Source organism: Equus przewalskii, chromosome 18 (genome assembly GCF_037783145.1).
Source record: "Equus przewalskii isolate Varuska chromosome 18, EquPr2, whole genome shotgun sequence".
Taxonomy (NCBI): domain Eukaryota; kingdom Metazoa; phylum Chordata; class Mammalia; order Perissodactyla; family Equidae; genus Equus; species Equus przewalskii.
In genome coordinates, this window is record NC_091848.1 from 965,466 (window position 1) to 986,605 (window position 21,140).

Genomic DNA, 21,140 nt, shown 5'->3' on the forward strand with positions numbered 1-21,140 from the left:
CCAGGTTTCAACTTCAAGACTGGTTTAGTGCTACCACCTAACATTTAATGTTCCATTGTTGGGCCACTCTATTTGCTTTTCCTATAGACAGTGAAGGCTTTTATAATAGCTCCCAATAAACAATTGTATTTTAATAATCTCAAACTACAACTAAAAGAGGAAAGAAGAGGTGCGTCAGAAAAATAAGTCATTTTACTATTAAAATTTTGCTGTTTTTAATAATTTATTTAAATAAGGTATTTGAAGCAGTTTAGAAAAACAAGATTTGTATTTTATTTCCTTGTAAAAATCTTTACACATGCAGACAAACCAGTGTTAAGAAAGTATTCACCATCATTTAAACAAATAACCACTTAAATAGAACAATGTCTGCAATTTTATCTGTATAAAAATAAGATACATTTTTACAGAATTCACGCTCCAGTTCTTATAGCAATAAACAATACACAACTATAGTAAGTACAATTGAACCTGACCATGGTTTTCAATTAGATACTGCTAGGGCATTTTAATGTGCAAAAAGAAAAAAAAAAAAATTAACATAGTTCTTTCCAAAAGAAAATGTCCTCAGTGTTTCTAGAGACCTAGAGGGTTTCAAGAAATCAAATCCTAATCAGTTTGCTTTTAATGTTTTGATTACGAGTCCATACATCACATTGGAGATAGGCAAAACCAGGAACTGATGCATGCTCAAAGGTCAGCGCCTGTGCCTGCCATGTCCTGAGCGACTGCCACCATGGTGCTTGCCTTTGTGGGACCTCTCAAAGGAGCGAGATCTCTCACGCCTGTCCCTATGATGTCCCCTTTCGTGCCTGTGTTTCTTGGCAGCATCTGAGTGATCCCGAGACTTGCTCTGAGAGCGAGAACGAGATTTTTTCCTTTTATGACCATGTCTATTTGAACTTTTTAAATCATCTCTGGTATGCTTGGCCTTAAGGTGAGGAGAACCATGATTATGATGTCTTCTTGGGCTTTCACTGTGACTGCGGGACCTGCTTCTTGATCTTGAGCTGTACGTTCCAGATCGACTCCGCCTATTATTGTAACTTAGATAATAAAAATTTAAGGTTTAGATTTAGTTTCTAGTGGGAACAGATTATTTTTGTGGTGTTCATTACAGGTTCAAAACAAAACTATCGACCTGTACCAACGACAGGCCAGACTGAAGACTTAATTTCCCCACCCCCAACTACCTCCCCTCCAGCCTGCAACACATTAGACAAATCTTACACAAATGTACTATATGTCTATACTCCAAGGAGGGGAGTAATTAGCAATTTTTACAGTGTCCTGGATAGCTATGCTATTTACTACCTCCTCCCACATGCTCAAAGGAGCCACTGAAGAGCCACAAGTAGCTAGTAATCCAATTATAAAGCTAACCAGGCAAGATTCTTTGACTATGGTCGACCCGATTACTGGTTATTAATAAGTGGTCAATGAAATACTCAGATTTTCTAACTGAAGTCAGGCAGAAAAACAATGTTTTCACATTATAAAAAGGATATCATATATCTCCATAGGGCTTTGGCCAGCCCCCACACTTCCCCAAAAATCATGGCCAAGTACAATAGAATGTCATTAAGAACCACCACACACCACACAAGCCACATATGCGCAGAGTGTATTTCCCAACTCCACTGCTCATTATTTACTTCACGTGAAAAGCCTAAACCCAGCCTAACGCTGAAAACAGTCTATGTTGAATTTTTCTTTTTAAAGTAGTAACCTTTCAAGACTCCAAATAAGCCCGCTTTCCCTGAGGGAATTATGTACTTACTGTCTTCTTGGAGTGTGTGATCTAGAGCGTGATCGCGTCCTTGACCTCGATCGACTGGCACTTCTGCTATTTCTACTTCTCTTGCTGTCTTTTCTTACACTTCAAAAACACAATATTTCAGTTACATACTTAGTGTGTTAGAATTTAAGCATTAAGAGATTGCTTGGGCCAGTTTTCTAACTCAAGTATACTCACCCATTGTAAGGGCTTTTGGAAGCCTGTTGTCTATCCTCAGGTTCTTTCTTGACCATCTTCACATTAACAGAGACTGGCGACTTCTCTTCAGTTTTTACTTCTCTTGGTGAGGCTTTTAAAAAACGTGAAGACACGTTAACTACAGGATTTAACAGAGGGCCAAAAGTTGTTTCTAAATGTAACCTGAAGCACCATACTTTCAAGTGTCAGTCTCGAGCTGACTGCCATGACAGAAGACAGTAACGGGTTCCTGACATCATTGCTTCTACGCAACTGTTAACACCGAAGCATTCCAATAACCATACCCCCTCAGGGCCCAAGTTGTCTCAACTCTGAGTGAGCCTTACATGGTTTAGAGGCTGGGGAAAATCCACCGAGGGTTGAAAGGGCAGGAGTTCCATCAGGATTCAATCCCTTTGCTTTTAATTTGGCTTCTTGTAAGGCTACTTTCCTCTTCTCTACTTCCTTTTCCAGCAATTCATAGTTCGGCTGTTGGAGGGAAATGAAACTAGTACTCTCCTTCACAGAAGCTGTGCTTCTTAGCACTGAGGAAGCATTAGCATAAACACAAGTGGACACAATTACCTTTTTTCTGGTATAAAGCCTAAGCGTTTCTATGCAGATTTCCTGGATCTCCTCTTCGGTAGTACCAAAGAGAAGAAACCAATGGGGACGAGTTGGCAACGGAATCTAAACCATAAAAACAATGGTTTGGATTACATTTTCATTATAGTTATTAGGAAGACTGGTAATTCTTGTGATTTATCCTATAGGACAAAACAGGCTATATATACCTACCTGAAGAGCTCTAGCTGCAAGGTAGATGCAAGCACATGCTATAGTCTCTGGTTGAAACCGAACAAACACATTGGTTCGAAGACTGTCATTCATATAATTCCTGAAAAATATTTCAACCATAAGCTCTGTACATAAACAAACCAGTTCTTCTGAAGCTTACATAAAATTGGAGACTCAATCTACTTTATTCTTTTTTCTTCTCATACTTATATTCATATCCTCATATTCTAGCATGTAACAATTCTTAACTCAAAAAGCAAGAGAAGAATTTAACACTAGAATCATTCTTCAACTTTCGTATATATGATCGAAGTCCTTTAAAATAATTCCATATTATTATTCCAAATAGAACTTACTTCTAAAGTTTTGAAAATATATTTATCTGAAAAGCAATGCTTTGAAAGTCAATTCAGACACCACAACTTTCAGAAATGATAAACCACTCCAACAATACTTCGAGCCATTAATTATTGACCATCTCTCCTTTATCCACAATGAAAAGCAGTGTCAACCAAGTTCTTTCAAAATATTGTGACGGGTAAAAAGGCATTTTCAGTAACCACTCATCAAGTTATATTAAGAAAACTAAGCTACTTCAGAAAATCTAGGTACGGAAGTGAAGAGCAATAAATACATACAACAGCCTTGTTTATAAACCTTTTTTGTGACTAATTATTAATAAAAGCAATAAACTACTTCAGTTGTTAAACTGCTGGACCTCTTCGTGAGTGTACCCTCCCCGCAACATTCCTAAAGTAGTGAAGAAATTTTACAAATTGTTTCAAAGATTAAAATTAAAGACTATTTCTTAAAAATCCTTATCCATGAAAACTGCTGTTTTATAGAACATATATTAAAAATGTCATGCATTTTATAAAATCAACAGACTCTGCTAATATTACTACTATCTACTGAGTCCAAAAGAAGTAGGGCAGTCATAATTCCAGAACATAAAAATCGTCATTTAAATCCTGCACATCATCAACAGACTCGGAGACGGTATTTGTGGCGGGACCACAAACTCCTTGTTTTACCTTTAAATAAGCCAGCACTCCAAATGACACATCTGCATCTCAGAAGTCCAAGTTCTACAGTGCTTATGTTAACAATGTCTTTTAAGAATGAAGTAGTACTTCTAATATTATTGCCTGCAACAACCCAGCAGCTAGAAATTCATCCAGTATGGGAATGATGCCCATTTTAAGCTGCAAGTTGTAGTTTCATTTGATAGAATTCATGCTATACATACTAAAAATAGAAATCTAGTCAAATTCCTAACAAAAAAAATCATTTAATTCATAATATCTGAACAAGAAATCTATCAAAAATGAACTATTCATTTTGATAGTTACAGGTATACATTAAATACACAGGCATGTTGAATAGTTACTTCTAGAAACAAATATACAAATCCTTTGGACACCCCGACAGAACTAGAAGATGCTGCCAGATGGATATGGACCACTTCAGTGAATCTCGGATGAGAGCTTGCACTGGATTGGCTGGAGAGCAGGGCAGCCAATCAGGCCATCCTGAGGTCATGGGCTGAAGTGCAGAGGGCAGAGTTCTATGACTTACCATCATGGACTACCCTTTAATTAAAGAGTAGAAAAAAGAAGAAAGTTAAATTGAGTTCTCCATTAAAAGTAATTAGTCAAGCCAAGAAAACAGGAAGCAGAAATAAGCATTATTTACCTTTTAATTAACAAACAAAAAAACAAAAAGCACCAAAACAAACTCATCTCATTGTTTTAGAAAGGGAAAATGAAACTTACTTTATTTCTGCTTCTGTTTTCCTGGCTAGAAAAGAAATGTAAAAAAGCAACTTACCAGGCAGTTTGAACCAGGGTTTGATTACGTTCACATTCTAAGACTTGTAAATACATAACAATGATCTGAAGGACAAGGGAAAAAAACTCCATTTAGCATATCGGTGGTTCTTTCAGATTACAGTGTTCAATGAACATAGGTAACTGAAAACGTTAGGTGCAAGTTTTAATTCTTCTAAAAACTGCACAGATAGTACAGACCAACCTAAAATGTACCTAGGAGTCAACGGGTTATTATGCCATTAGACTTCACAAAAATTATGTTTAACAGTATGTTCCAAAATTGTATGGAAAAAAATGGGAGTTGATCAATTAAAAATAATACCTAATTCTTTGTGGACACCTGACTGTGTGACAGGGCACGATGCTAGATTCTTTCATTTAATTTCCCAAGGTACAATTCTACATGTCCAAAAACCCGAGAGACTATGTTTTTAAAGTTATACACTGGGTATAATACATAATATGTAATACTCAGAGCGGATATTACAGTAACGAAGCACTAATATTTTTACTGTGAAGCTTATCACATGGAAGTGTGACAAGTAAACACTATATATTAATAGCTTTACCTCAGTTCAGGTCAGATCTTTCGGGACCTGTACTATCACTCCCATTTTTCAATTTTAGACGTGCGGAATCTGAGGAATGGCGATATCTACCAAGGTCACACAGCTAATGGCAGAGACAAGTTTCTATCCCAGGTAGTCCTGCCCCAAGAGCACCCATTCTTGTAACCAGTGCGCTATTACTCAGGTTGGTCATACGCAAGCTGAGCGATGCTGGAGAAACCTATAAATGTTCAATAACACTAAAAGTGAGCAGTTGCCACACTCTGAGCATTTTACTAGGGGACAGGTAGCGTGCCAGGTACTTTTGCAAATATACATTCATTCCTTCGAACAAGGTATCTCACAAACTCCATTTTATAGGTGGGGAAACTGGGTTAACCACAGAAGCAAAAGTAACTTGTCTGTGTCCACACAACAAAGAGTGAAGATTTCACCCCAAGTCTTTTTTACTTCCATTTTACTAAGAAATTTCAATATCCAAAAGGATGCTTTTTAAAACCAAGGTTAACACTCAAATATGAACATAATATAAACTTACGTAAAAAATAAAATTTTAAAGAAAACCCTAATACTTACGAATTTAATTTCTGTACTCTACAACTCACCTTATGGGGATGCTTGACATGAACACAAAATCCCAACTCCTTTAGCACCCTCCTTTCTGCCTTGATAACTTGGTTTTTGGTGTTAATGTAGTTCTGATCAAGGATCAGGGGACTTGGAGTCCTATAGTTTGTAAGAAATAAAATCAAAACTGTTTTGCACATCCAAAAAATTTTATTTGTGGCATCTCCATTTTCCCTTCCAACCAACTATTGGCAACAGAAACCAGCTTTTTAAACTCCTGCAAACAAGTTAAAGCATTAATCTTGTGCTGTCCAAGTTATGCTAATTAAATATATACTTTCTACACTAAGTTCCTATGGAAACTAACTCAACCCTGTAATGAAAAAATTCACTTTAATGTTCTTGGATTTATCCTCGTTGATTTGTTTCATACAGATTGTATTTTGGGTATACATATTAACTTAAGTGACAGACTGATTTATTTATCAGGAAGTCCATTTAGTCTCTAGACTCTTTACAATGACAAAATATATGTGGCTCAAAGATATTTACTGTAAAGACCTCACAAGACTATAGTAATTTTACTTATTTTATAAAATACCAACTCTTGGCTAGTTTTATCACCCAAAAAATAAAAATTAGGGGAAAGAAACAGTGATTAGGTAATCCAGATTCCCACAAATGGGTAATTTCTTTAAACAAATTGTTCTAAAAATCTGTTATAAAGAAAATAAACTAAAAACTAAAGATGCAGCTCAATTACCAGGGAATGTTTTAAAAATCAAATTTAAAAGTTAAAGTGATCAAAAACGAGATCTAATTTTGGTCAGTGGTAGTTATTAGGTAACATTTTTAGTATGAAATGCAAAAGAGAAGAGAAGATCAAAATGAAGGACCCAGAACATTCAGGTCTCTGTGCCAGACTAAATTTAGATACTTTCAAAAGTTGGGACGTAGAAGGCTATCAGGAGTTCAATGCTTTGGAAACAGCACGTTCAATTAAAAGACTATCTTATGTAAGTCTTAAAATTCAAAACTGGTTTCTTATTGAGAAGTTTGTTTTTAGTGAGGACTTAAGACTTTTATTTAAAAGCCTATGAAATGTACCAATCAATGTCCTTCGTTTGATACGTTTTTAGATCCAACAAAAAAGTACATTTTTATTAAGACACTGATTATATGTATGTATATGGGTAGAATATTTTCCTCCATACTCAATTCATTTTCAGCCAAAAGATTCAAGAGTTTCTGCTCTGGGAAGAACACGAAATCTATTTTTAAAACATAGTCATTCTGAATATTACCCCAACTCACAACTCATTTCACCAAGCACATCAACTCCAGAAAAACGTAACCTCATGTTTTAAAGTAAAAAACCTATTTAAATACATCCACTTGAGGATGAGAAAACAATCTGACATAAGCTACATTAACCACCCCTGCAGTAACATGTTGAGTACAAATCAGCTATCATACTTATTTTCCTTACGTTCTCTCATTTAAAATTATAAAAACTGGAATGTTTGCTACACTATTTCAAATTATTCTACATGATTTTTATCAATTTAAACAAGACAAAAGTTGGCAAAGTGACAAAATGGAAAGTTGTTACTTAAATTAACAATGCTGAAGAGGGCCTTCCCTCAATTCAATGCCTATTACAGCTATGAAGAGTGAGGATCAGCCACCAATCGGGGAGGATGCTGATTTCTAACACAAAAATACAGCAATGAATCCATTTATCAGGACAGTAGGTTATAAGTTAACAGCTCGTTGGGGAAAAAAAAATCTAACTCAAATGAGAGCAAACCAATGTATATAAGGAAACGCGTTCCAAAGATCTTAAGGTTTATGACTTTTCAGGTTTTATCACAGCAAGAAATCTGGAAAAATGTCAACTCCAGCTCCGACTCTTTAGCTGATGACTAGTTCTGATGGCTCTCCTTCAACAGGCGTTAGGAGATAGAATGCTTCTGGTGTTATAGCTGCACACGCTTGAACTCTTATCCCCCTATAATTCAGACCCAAAACTGCACTATTAGAATTCCTATAAAAATAAAAATTTTAGAAGAGCAGCTTCATCTCCTTTTCCCCATTTATGTTGAGCAAACTCATTTATCTCTCTAAGCTTGCTTTAAGAGTTGCCTTCAAATTCTGTTAAAATCCATTTTTCTTAGAATTAACCAGCTAAACACTTGCTTGAAATATGGCTACTATCTGGTCCCAAATTACGCTTGATCAATAATTCTGCTTACATGAATTATTTTCCATCTATTCTGCCACAATCTTTTCCCTTTTTTGGCGTCAAAATCCCAGTAATATTAAAACCGATTAAGGAAACCAAACCTATTAAATTTACAATTCAACTATATTACTCAACTTCTTATGACTACTCCTGCCCACAGTTGTCAAAGTTAACTTTGTGGGTGTGTAACCTCTTACTTCATTTGTTCAGCATTGGTTTTGCCTCACAAATCAAGGAAGGCTCAATGAACATATTAATTTACAAACCTTACAAAGATTACTTTGTATCAGAAATAGAAAAACGTGTCCCACAAATCAGCAGTTAGAAACAGTTCAATAAAACTATCTAAGCAAGTGGTTTCTTTACTTATATTAACAAAGTATCAATGCGTCCTTTCTCTGGTAACAAGCGCAGTAAACTGAATTTGTCTTGCTAGAATTTCTTCTTCCCCAATTAGGTCAACTGTCCTTTCCAACGAAAGTCTGATGAGGCATCATTTTTAATCTTTTAGAAAGAAACCATCTATTCAGAGAACGATAATTTTCCTTATCAACAAACAGCCAAATCAAACTCTACCTCTCTTGCTTTTTGTCAGATTTTTCAGATTAATTCATATGAAAAACTATTTTCAAAGTTTAATGTTAATAGGACATCTTGGGCTTTGGTCATTTGAAGTATATTATCTGGTCTCTTAGAATAGCTGTTTTTCCTTGAGCATGATCAATTTAGGTGAAATACAATTTAACAAAAAAAGGGGAAAAATTAGGATTAAGTGGTCCAAACATGATTAGTCTCACCACATGGAAGGACTGAAAAAAATTTTCAACTATTTCTTCAGGAGGCTATACTACTAAAACGAGATAAGTAGTTTCTAAGGAGACAGAGACTGCTGCTCAATATACAGAAATTTGTAATGCCTACTTCAAAGGAACATTCTTTCTTTAGCAGTGTTTAAACAAACTGAAGGCCACACCTTTACAGACAGCAACATAAACTGCAGCGATTCAACTAAATGACAAGACCACTTAGGACCTTTCCAACTCTTATCAGTGATCTATACACCTTCAAAACACCACACCACATTCACCACTGAGTGGCTGCACCAGTCTTTGAAGACTTAATTGTCTTCTTTTAAATGAACTGTGGGATCCTTAAAACTACAGAAAATCCTTAATTTGTTGGGAATATGCTGCATCTCAAATGCAAACTGTTCTCAAATGTTCTAAATTGTTAAAACAAAAAAGTGATCTTCCCTTTAAATTCAGCCATTTATTCTGAGCTTAAAAGACTATTATCAAACTACAAAAAATTGAATGGAAAAAGTCAAATAATCCAGGATAGGGCTTGGGCCCTGGTACTTTCTAAAAGCTCCTCTGGGGATTCTAATATGTAGCCAGGACCAAAACACAATGACCTAACGGCTACAAAAATGATGGTTCCTCTGTAATAATCAAGGTCACACTACCGTTTAAAGCTACACATAAACTAGGTTAAAATAAACAGCATCATTAAGATAAACTGGTATACCCTATCTACCTAAAGTGTGATACTGATAGTACTTTCTAATGACATTCATCTACGCAAAAAAACAGTAAGCTGTGGTTTTAATAACTTGGACAGCAAAGACAAAAGCTTATAACAGGAAACAGGAGTTTTTCTAAATGGTTCACCAGTGGCCAACCTGTTAGTCCCCGATTCCAGTGACCTATTCTCAGAGCACTGGCTTCTCCTTGGGGATTTTCGATACTTCACTCACTGTTGCCATGACGACAGCTTCATCTCTATGTACCACTCCACATCACCCAGGCTTTGGTAAATGTAGCTGGTCGCTGTATAGTCGGTTGCAAGGGAAAAAAGAGTTGAAGTTAATAACATATACAAGTTACGCGTCTGAGTAAACTTGTAATATGCATAGAAACACTTTTACATCCTGCTTTAAAAAAGGGCTTCCATGCAATTAACTCCTTTTAAATTTCATGCTATAATCAGACTTCTAGGATTGAGACAAAAATCATTTTCTCTGTAATAATGACCAAAAAAAAAAGTACTGTTACATCAGACACAACAGTCAGGTGAGATGTCTTAAATTCCGAAGTTTTCATAGTTAAGACCTACTCTGACATCAAGGAAGAATCTAAGTCTCAGAAAAATTTCAAAGTAAATTATCATTCTAAGTAATAACATAACAGTTGGCTCAGTGGTTCAAAGAAGACTAACAGAAGACAGAAAACTACTTCCTTTAAGCAAACACAGAATCCTTTGACTAAAGATAAAGAGCCTTTTTATAAGAGTCATTTTATTTTAAAGACCCTGAAGAATCGGCTGGATATCTACAAATTTTAGCTCAAACCATACTAAATACCAATTTGAAATCTTCCCAATTTCCAGAGATTCCTCACCAAGAAGCTAAAAGATATTTTAAACAAAATAAAAAATTAGTCTATGCCTGAACATGGTTAGGGTGAATGAGAAGAGATGGCCAAGGGAAAAAAAAAAAGTATGTAAGAAAACTGAAAAAAATGCTGTGAAAATGATCTGGGTAGCAGACTTTTTAAGTAGACTAATCGCTTTAACGTTACTTTACTATTTGCCTGTCACTGAATAGTTCCATTACTGCCAACTTACAGATTCAGCCAACAAGGACCACTCAAGCAGGATACTAATTTGGCACTAACCAATGCCCAACCCCAACAACTTAAAATCCTTTTATAACTAACTTCCTTTCAACTCAAAACAAATTTGTCTAACATCATCACAATTTCTTTAAAGGTGAACACAAGCTAATCTACACCAAGTATATCCTTCTGCTGCATGTACTAGAAGTCACCTGTAGACCCAGGAAGCCCTGTAACTAAAACTCTTTGGTAGAGCCTCATGTGAACACTCAGGTCCACAAAAAGTGTTATCATGTAGCCACAACACCAGAAAGATGACACACTTTGATCTCTAGTTTCTTACAAGATCAAATAGATGGGCCTTATCTAAATGCAACCCAATCAATGATTATTCTAACCCACTCACTGAAGACTATGTCTGACCAAAACAAAATACCTGTTTAATCCCTTTGACTTCAAACTTCAAACTTTATCATCCTGCAGTCCTTTCAGATCCGGTATTATTCGATATATCGTGGTTCAATGTGGAGAAGTACTCTAACAAAAGCCAACCTCAATATTAACTTGAACTGCAGTGTTTAAACTTCCAGCTTGCAGTCTTCCAGAGAGGGGAGGGAGTAAATAACTTACAGAATACACTCACACTTGAGCCAAACGTATTCCCTTTCTTGTTTAATCTTAAGCCACAGGACTGGCTTCACAGCACTGTTAGGATTGTCCATAAATGCCACTGCCTCTACAAACTTCAGATAGCTGGTTAATTGTGGATTTTCCAAGTTAAGTAAAGTATCAGTGTGCTCCTATGTGAATTTTAACACCTAAGTTAAAGTCAATTTTCCTTTGCATCGGTTTTAACTTGAGAAGAAAGAAATGTTTTGATTTGATGATTAGTATCAAGAGATGCTGCGTTCAATAATGCCAATCTTACCTTTTTCCTCTTAACTGGCGTAGATGGTGAAATACATTAATCACATCTCTTATTCTTCTGGGAGCTTCTTCAATTTTTGATGCAAGATTAATACAAGCCATGGCAACAATCTGAAAAAACCCACAAGCCCATAAAAGCTGTTAGGTTACGACACTATCAGGTGAAGTTAGGGAAAAGGGCCCCCTCTCGAAGCCTAACAGACTTATCTTCGTTGAAGACGCTTTAGGACACGATTTGCACAGCCTTTGGTGAACCAACACTACGTCTTTAGACCACAAGCTTACCAACTACACTATCACTGCTCTCTTTTTATCGCTTAAATCCTCTTAATTTCGAATCCAGAGTCAAGCTCAGTCTCACAGGAGTTTTCCATTTGGTCGAAAACTCTCTCCCTTGATAAGCGCGCACCCGGGCTCAGGATCCACTTTCTAGCTTGCTAACCACACTCCAGAAGTCCCTCCTACCGGGGTGAGAACTAGGACAAAGGCCTCCCCTAACCCCTCCCTCCTGGAGGCCGATGCGGACACCGCCCGCCCTCCCCGTTTCCGGGGGGAGAAAGCCCCTTCTCCGCCCCGCGGCGCTCACCTCGAAGCTGTGCTTGACGAAGGACTTGGAGTAGAAGAAGCGGTGAAACAACACCTGCCCGGTTGCCATCGCCACCTGCAGACGAGAGCGGAGACCGGAAGCGCAGGGTCAGGCGGGCCCGCTCGGCGCCGCCGCCATTTTGTGCCGCCGCTCGCTCCCTCCCTCCCTCCCCGCCGGGCCGGCCAGGCCGGCCGGGCCGCCGCCGCCCCCGCCCCGCCGGGACCGCGACCGAGGAGCCCGAGCGCCGTGCGGACGGCGCCGGGACGCGGCGGCGCGGAGGAGGGCGCCGGCCGGCCGGCCGGAGACTGACCTGCGGCAGCCGGAGGAGGATGCCGGCCGACTGGATGAGCTCGCAGCCCAGGATGCGCAGGTCCGTCTCGCTGGGCAGGTCGAGCCCGTCCTGCATGGACGGGGTGGGCGAGAGCCGCTCCTCCGGGATCAGCGAGTGGTCGATGGTAAGCGAAACTTCCGAGTACAGGCGATCTCCGATCAGGATCCCTCCCGTCGTGGTCGTCGTCGTGGTCGTCGTCCCGGAGCTGGAGCCGCCCGCGCTCGGGACGGCCGACGAGGCGGCGGCGGCAGCGGTCGCGGTCGGGTGAGGCCCGGACGCCATCGTCTCAGCGAGCTGCACGCACGCCCGACGCAGCCGGAACCCGGAGCGAGACTAACCAGCGTCCTCGGCGCGACGGATCTTCCCGTGACCGCCGAGTGCCGCCGCTTCACGCAGCGTGCGCTTCCGCCTGACGTCACCACGCCGGCCGGCGCGCCAACTAGTCCCTCAGGCCACGCCTGCGCCCTGGCGCCGCCGCCCGCCGGCCGGGGATGGGCGACTGCAAGCTGGGGTCTCCGGCTGTCTGGGATGACCTCTCAGCTGCGGCCCGAGTGGTCCAGAGCCCGTCTCTTTGGCTAAAACAGGTCCAAGCCTCCTTGCTTGTCGTATTTGGAGCCACAGGAACAATAAGGGAGCTTTACAAGACGCCCTCTCTCCAAGCTGGAGGGCGCCGTAGCGTGTCTAGGACGCGCCCCGCTGCCCGCCGCGCTCCCCGGCTCGCGCGGGCCCGCGTCCAGAGGCCTGGTGGGCCGACCTCGGCCGCGCCGGCGGGTGGGCGCGTCACTGTGTGCGCGCGGACGGGCTTGTCATTTGAAGCGCCCGGCGAGGGATCGGGACAGGGCTGCTTTACAGTATGCCTAGAAAAGAGGGCTGTGGACTACATCGGCGGCCGAGAAGCTCGGGGGCCTGGAGGAGGGCTGCTCTCGGGCGTCTCTGGGGAAGCTCGGCCGCGCGGCGCGGGCCCGGCTGGCGGTGATGCGGCCGGTCCCCCGGGCGAGGGCTCTCCCCAGGTGGTCTGGTTCTGCAGAGTCTGCGTGTCACGTGGTTTCTGCCAGCGGGCGGGACAGGAGAAACCCATTCATTTATATTTTCTCTGAGATGTTAGCTAGCAGTTCACAAAAATTTCCTCAAATTTGGAGTAGAAACAATGATACTGATCCAAACTGCGGGAGTCTAGAGTTGGAGGAAAAGGAGTAGATCTCGGTTAACTCCAGCCATCCGTTTATCCCACGCTTGAACTTCTCAGACTTTTGCCCAGGGATGAGAAGCCCCGTGTCTTTCTGGTAACATAGCTCAGTCTTAAGCCTTAATTTGTTTAGTTATGATAAGTGCATTGAAACTTGGATCTATAGAGCAAAGGGACTTTGAGTACATTTCAGTATTTCTCAATGATGTCAAAGTAAAACATACTTGAAAACCTCATTTGAAAAAAAAGTATCCAGTCAACCTTAGTAAAGCCTTTGGTCAGTAGTTCTGAGCCCTGGCTGCACGTTGACGGGGCTTCTGAGGAGCTTTTGAAAGATACGGACGCCTGAGCCCTCCCCGCAGAGGTTGATGTAGCTGACTTGCGGTGCGCCCAGTCAGGGGGGATTCTGCCCATCCTCCAGTGATTCGCATGTTCAGCCAGGCTGAGAAACGTTCCTCCGGGAGAGTGTAGTTGTGGTGCTGGCCCAAGCACTTGACGTCTGCGTGTCACCTCCTTCACCTTCCTGACTAGGCTGCTTCCCCAGAAACTGCCCTCCCCAGTAGTCAGGAAGGATTTGAAATACTGTAACAAACTTTGAAGTCTTTAAAAACTAGTTGATGATGTGCTATGGTTGTGCAAGTATCATTGCCCAAAGCTGAGTGAATGGTACACAAGAACTCTGCTGTTTTTACAACTTCTTGTGAGTCTTCAATTATTTAAAAAGAAACTAGTTGATAATATGTTTCACTGAAACATTGAGCTTCCATGAAATCAACACCTATGTTTGTAATGACTTGAGAGTAATAGGATCTAACTTGTTTTTAAGACTATTTCTTTTTTTTTTTTTTGAGGAAGATTAGCCCTGACATCTGCTAACATCTGCTGCCAGTCCTCCTCTTTTTGCTGAGGAAGACTGGCCCTGAGCTAACATCCGTGCCCATCTTCCTCTACTTTATATGTGGGGTGCCTACCACAGCATGGCTTGCCATGCAGTGCCACGTCCGCACCCAGGATCCAAACCGTTGAGCCCCAGGCCGCCAAAGCAGATTGAGTGAACTTACCCGCTGCACCACCAGGCTGGCTCCCCAAGACTATTTCTTAATGGAAGTTTTTCTCTTCTTTTGAGGGTCTTCCACCACGCCTCTCCAATAAGCTGACTTGGTGATGTCTTGATATGTTTTATATTTTTATCCTCTAGGTCCATGATTAACCGAAAAATGTTCACAAGCATAGAAGGGAGAAATTCTGGGACATGGAGGGGTCACGTGCTCTACTCCTGATGTCTTCCCAGTGGACCTTCCTGCACCCCACCTGCTGTGTCTGGCAGGCATTTCCAGAAGAGCAGAACCACCCAGACTATTCCACATCTTTGTGCCCATTTTTCACTCTCTTCTGGCTGTACCTCAAACGATATCCAATAGATACGACTTTTCACTGTTCCCCGCTTCAGCTTCAACAAAGGTGGTCGAGGGGGTTGACCAACATTTTGTTTGCTTAGCATTAATTCATCAAACTGTGATGCTATTTTTAATTTTAATTTCTTTTTTAAAAAATCTATGACTGATTCGGAGGATGGAAAGCAATGGGTCTAGTGGCTCTGCTCCACAAGGTTGTATTAAGGACAAGGGTTAAAAAAAAAATTTTTATGACTCTCATATTCAAGAGTAAGGAGACAGGTTTTTGGTGTGCCCTCCAAACAGATGGAGGGAGTGTTGGCCTGCCAACACCTAGATTTTGGCCCAGTGAAACTGATTTAGGACTTCTGACCTACAGCACTTGTAAGAGAATAAATTTGTGTTGCCGTAAGCCAGTAAGTTTGTTGTAATTTTTTGTAGTAGTTACAGAAAACTAATGCAATGAGATTTACCATTTCCTGATATTCTTTAAGAAATGCTTCTCAAACTTTAAGATACATAGAAATCACGTGAGGGTTTTGTTAAACTTAATTCTGATTCAGTATGTCTGGGTGGAGCCCGAGTCCTCATTTCCATACAGACTCCCAGGTGATGCTGCAACTGCTAGTCCAAGGGCTATACTAGGCAGCGAGGCTTGAAAGCATAGATGACTTGCTCTGTTTTCCAAATCTCGGTATGGAGAAAGCAGAACCAGTGGTGGAGCGTGCTGGAGGCTCTGGAGTTAACTTGCTGGGGGAAAAGAAATCCTATCACTTAACAGTTTGCAACTTTAGGCAAACTACTTAATTTGCTTAAATTCTTTAGGCAATTATTTAAGTTCAGTTTTTTCACCAATAAAATGATGATATTAACAACACCGCAATATGTTTTTGTCAAGTGAGATGGTTATACAGGAATTCATGTTCCAATCCTTGGAAATGCACATTGTCTACCTGATGTTGGCCACCAGGGACTTTTGGTGTGCCAACTGTGAACAGTTTGTATTCATTCATTCATTCATTCATTTATTTTTAAACTCTTATTTGTTTATTGACAAGAAAGTACCAGGCTCGTAAGTATTCCTCGCTTTGGGGATGTTGATCAATCAGACAGATTCTGCCTTCAAGGAGTTTGCAGGTAATTCACACGTATATAAATGGGACAATTTTGGCTAATGCTTTTTAAATTTCGAAGGATCTATGGGATACATTATTAAGTGAACAAAAGGAAGTTCCAGCACAACGATTTGTATAGTGTGATCACTTTTTTATATGAAATTAACTATATATATACTGTACATAGATAGATATGTGGAAGGATAGGCATGCTGTTACCTCTGGGGAAGGTGATGCGAGGGTTTCGGTGAGATTGGGGAATACAGACAGGTGGGAAGGGGCTTTCACATTTTCCTTTGTATAGTTCTCTATTGCAATACTTCTCAAACTGCCAATGGTGAAGGAACAATTCTTCCAACATGGTTTGGAATGATACTTTTGTAAAATCCAATAAAGATGTATTACTAGTAAAATGAAATTTTAAAAAACATTGAAAATGAAAGCCTGAATTATTTATTATTATGTTCAACAGACAAAGTTATTCTGTCAAATTGCCATAAAAGTTCCTAGACATTTACTCTCCATTTCTGTATTTATCTCATTGAGGACTGATAAGAAACAGTTCAGAGTTTGGTGCCAGACCATGGGCCACTCTGAGTAGCGTTACTCTTTGAATTTTTTTTTTAATAGTGAGCAATTGTTTTGAGAGAATTTCCAATTCAGTCTGATAATAGAAATAGGTACAAGGTAGAGAGATGGTTCCCAGGATGGGATAATTTTATGGACAAGCAAAGAAGGTGGCAAAAAAGTTATTTATGGTCTTTGTTTTAAAGATTTTTTAAGTTTTCTCTTTTTCTCCCCAAAGTCCCCCGGTACATAGTTGTATATTTTTAGTTGTAGATCCTTCTAGTTGTGGCATGTGGGATGCTACCTCAGCATGGCCTGACGAGTGGCACTGTGTCCGTGCCCAGGATCCGAACCAGCGAAACCCTGGGCCACTGAAGCGGAGCACGCAAACTCAACCACTTGGCCATGAGGCGGCCCCTGGCCTCTGTTTTAAAGACTCCATAGGCATTTGTCAGGAGAATAATTGTAGAAGAGCGTTTTAGGCAGAGAGAAAACAGGAGCCAGGTCAGGGAGGTATGAGACTGCTGGGCGTGTTGAGAAATATGGTGGACAACCGTTGTTTTAGCCTGCCCAGCGTCCAGTCTGCCTTCTTCCGTTTTCCCTTGGGGACCCACAACTTCTCCATTCCTAGGGTAGGTCGTTTGGGTGGGGCTGACTTCTACCCTAGCTCACAAACTAATCAGTGTCTCCCACCCCCCTTCACCTCCTCCCCTGGTTGGTCGGGTTTGGATCCTGGGTGTGGACCTGCTCCACTCATCAGCCATGCTGTGGAGGTGTCCCACATATACAAAGTAGAGGAAGACTGGCATAGATGTGAGCTCAGGGCTAGTCTTCCTCAGGCAAAAAAAGAGAGGATGATTGGCAACTGATGTTAGCTCAGGGCGACTCTTCCTCAAAAAAAAAAAAGAACATTTACTTCTTCAAGCTTTTCTAGTAATTTCATTTTGTTATTCTTTGTTTCCCTCTGGGGCCGGGCAATTTAAAATAGGAAGGACCTAGCAAGTTCCTGAAAATGACATTTTAAAGAATGATTCCATTTTCCTTGTAAGGATTGAGTTATAATTTAATTTTGAGCAAAGAAGTAGCTGACTCTGTTTTTAGTATTTCTGTTTCCAGTAAACATTCAACACAAGCAGACTTTCACTGATTAAACTTTTAGGAATAGTAAGAATCAGCTTTGCTAAAGCTCCCTACACATTTAATTAGTTTTATCAACAGGAGCAGGAAGCAACTCTGGGATTCCAAAGGACACCTTAGCCATTTTGAACATTAGAAAACAAACATAAAAGCGCCCCACATCAAGTTCCCTGCATAGAGTTGTCATGTCTCTCTAATCTACAACAATTCTCTAGCGTTTTTGTCTTATGATATTTTTCATGATTACAGACCTCTGTTTTGGAGCAGTCCCTCAATTTGGATTTGACTGTGTCATTATGATTAGATTCAGGCTAAACATTTTTCCAGGAATACTCCATAGATGGTGTGGTATTCTCCAAGCTTTACAGCAAGGGGCACATGATGTCCAATTATTGTCCAATTTTTGGTTACTTTTAACCATTTGGTTAAGATGGTATCCACCAGATTTATCCACTGTAAAGGTACCATTAGCCAGCCCAGGTGGTCTAGTAGTTAAGATTCAGCGCTCTCACCACTGCGGCCTGGGTTCCTTTCCTGGTCAGGGCACCACACCCTGTCTGTCAGTTGTCATACTGTGGTGGCTGCGTGTTGCTGTGATGCTGAAAGCTCTGCCACAGGTATTTCACATGCCAGCAGGGTCACCCATGGCAGACACGTTTCAGTGGAGCTTCCAAACTAAAACTAAGTAGAAGGACCTGGCCACCGACTCCCGAAAAATATTGGCCCTCAAACCCCTGTGAACAGCAGTGGAGCATTGTCTGATGTAGTGCTGGATGGTGAGACGATGGTGCAAAAGAGGCTGGCAGGGCTCCACTCTGCTGTACACAAGATCGCTAGGAGTCTGAATCGACTTGATGGCACTAACAACAAAAGGTACCTTTACAACTTTGTGATTAATAGGGGCTGGCCCAGTAGCACAGTGGTTATGTTCACACATCCCACTTTGGCTGCTGGGGGTCTGCCAGTTCAGATCCCTAGTGCAGACCTATGCACCACTCGTCAGGCCATGCTGTGGCAGGCATCCCACATATAAAGTAGGGGCAGCCAGGCACAGATGCAGATGTTAGCTCGGGCCAGTCTTCCTCAGCAAAAACAGGAGGATTGGCAGCAGATGTTAGCTCAGAGCTAACCTCCCTCAAAAAGAAAAAAACGTTTGTAATTAATAATCTGTGGGATGATTCTTTGGCAACAAATAGCATTCTTAATAACAGGTCTCAGGGCTGCCCGGTGGCGCAGTGGTCAAGTTCACATGCTCTGCTTCGGCAGCCTGGGGTTTGCAGGTTTGGATCCTGGGCGCAGACCTGTGCACGGCTCATCAAGCCATGCTGTGGTGGTGCCCCACATCCAAAAATGGAGGACCAGTGGCACAGATGCTAGTTCAGAGACCATCTTCCCCACCAGAAAAAAACACAAAACCACAAATCTTACAATGTTTCCAAGAAAAATGGTCCACAAGGAAACTTCTTCGAGTTGGACTCATTTCAACAAATCTCTAGTCAGTCCTCGTTAATCTGTGTTATTCCACGGTGCTGAGATGGAAGTGGAAGTGGTGAAGACTGACCAGCACACGGGACATCAAATGCTAAAACAAAGGGCAAAATCCCCCGGAGAATGTGGAGCGGGACACAGACCACACTAAATGCGCGGGGAGGGAAGCTGAGGATCGAAGCCACGGCCGAGGTTTCAGACGGACGGCAGAGCCCAGAGGAGGACTCCGGTTCCCGCCGGCGGGCCCAGCGTCCCGTCCTGACCGCACCCACGGGCGTCGGGAGGCTGGTTCCCCAGCACAGGCGTGACATCTGCCACGCCGCGCGGACAGCTCGGGCAGCTCACTGTGCAACCTCAACAAGCTTTCTCCAGACCCTCCAGAAGGCGCCTCAGAGGAAATTTTATTTGGGCTGATTTAAATATTTACGTTGTGGCATTAGACCCATGGAGACTCAGTCTGGTTTTGCCTCAGGGACGTGTTTCCTCACAGCGACAGTGATACCCGCACACACCGCGTAACCGGATATTGCTCATCTGCCACACCTTGAAACTAACACACAAGATTTTTCTGTTCACAAATCGGGAAAGGACTCGAGGTTTCTAACTCCTCCGCCCCGGGGGCAGCCTCCCGCCGACACAGCGTGACCGCACAGCGCAGCGCGCTCCCTCAGTCTGGTGACAGCGGCTCGCTCGAGCGGGGCCCAGGGCCGGCGTGCCAGGTCGGCGGGGTCACTGACTGCTTCGCCTTTCGATTTAAGAATACCTAGCGTACACCTGGTCCTCAGGACAGAATAAGGGGGCCCGTCCTCACACGCGGCGGGCCGCCGATGGAGCTGCCTTGAAGCACCCGGCAGGGCCGGCGCGGCTTCCGATTGAGAGCTGCAGCCGGAGGGGCGCTGTTCTAGGCACTGTGTGGGGGAATCCCGGGGTTTAATCTGTTCTGAGCAGCTCTGGGCTGCAGACGCTGCCATCCCACCGGTCTCCCCCTGGGCCGAGGGCACACTGGGCGGGAAGCTCCAGGAGCGATTTCACGCGAGGGCCGCGGCGCCCGCCCCCGGCTCGCCCTTCTCTCCTGATCTGGCGCCCCGGGCGTCCCGCGGCTCGGGGTGAGGGCGTTTAAGTGACCGGCGGCAGCTCGCGCTTCCCGGAAGGGCTCTGGCGGTGACTCAGGGCCGCCTCTCGAGGGGGCTCTCCGCGGGGAGGGCGCAGGGGCTGGTCGGGGGGCCTTCCCCTCACGGTGGGCTTGGCAGCGCCGGCGCCCGCGCCAGGGCATCGAGTGACCGAGCGCACGCCAGGCCTCACGGCGCTCGGCCAGTGGACGGCCGCGCCCAGCTCCGCCACCGGACATGGGCGACGCCTGGCTGGGCTGCCGAGGGCGGGGGCGAAACCATTTCATCGCGGCCCAGCGGGAGGGGCACGCCCGCCCCGTCACTTCGAGGAAGCCGAAGCCTGCCAGGCCGCGCACGGGCCGGAAGGGCGGCGAGTCAGGGACCATTCTGCGCACGCGCGGCGCCCCGCCCGCACCCGGTCGCGTTGAGCGGCTCCCTCCGCCAGCTGCCGGATCTAAGTCGTCGGCCTTCGCCGCCGCCGGCCTGCCGCCCCCGCGCCGCCGTGACGCAGCCGGCCCGCCCTTCGCCCCCGCGGCGCCGGCTTCTTGTGACGTCGCAGCCGAGCCCTCCCACTTCGTCCCGAGCCGCGGCGGGGCGGCGGGGCGGCGGGGCGGCGGGGCGGCGGGGCGGCGGGGGCGGCGGGGCGGCGGGGCGGCGGGGCGGCGGGGCGGCGGGGCGGCGGGGCGGCGGGGCGGCGGG

At 43.4% G+C, this 21,140-nt stretch overlaps 1 protein-coding gene across 5 annotated transcripts; it reads right to left on the reverse strand.

Annotated features, from left to right (window-relative positions):
- Positions 1–204: 204 nt before the first annotated feature.
- Positions 205–13,443, reverse strand: CCNL1 (cyclin L1). 5 transcript variants are annotated; one of them, XM_070582950.1, is made up of 11 exons: positions 12,425–12,854; positions 12,115–12,189; positions 11,530–11,639; positions 5,780–5,900; positions 4,604–4,668; positions 2,774–4,365; positions 2,561–2,665; positions 2,323–2,464; positions 1,976–2,087; positions 1,781–1,879; positions 205–1,046 (listed from the first exon to the last, which is right to left on the reverse strand). In XM_070582950.1, the coding sequence occupies exons 1-6, from the start codon at positions 12,725–12,727 to the stop codon at positions 4,341–4,343; spliced, it is 699 nt and encodes a 232-aa protein (XP_070439051.1). In that variant the 5' UTR covers positions 12,728–12,854; the 3' UTR covers positions 205–1,046; positions 1,781–1,879; positions 1,976–2,087; positions 2,323–2,464; positions 2,561–2,665; positions 2,774–4,340. The 5 variants fall into 5 exon arrangements, with proteins under 5 accessions (XP_070439051.1, XP_070439050.1, XP_070439053.1 ...); XM_070582949.1 differs by having other exon boundaries at positions 250–1,046; positions 2,774–2,873; positions 12,425–13,443; XM_070582952.1 differs by lacking the exon at positions 4,604–4,668 and adding an exon at positions 4,549–4,573 and having other exon boundaries at positions 250–1,046; positions 2,774–2,873.
- Positions 13,444–21,140: the final 7,697 nt, after the last annotated feature.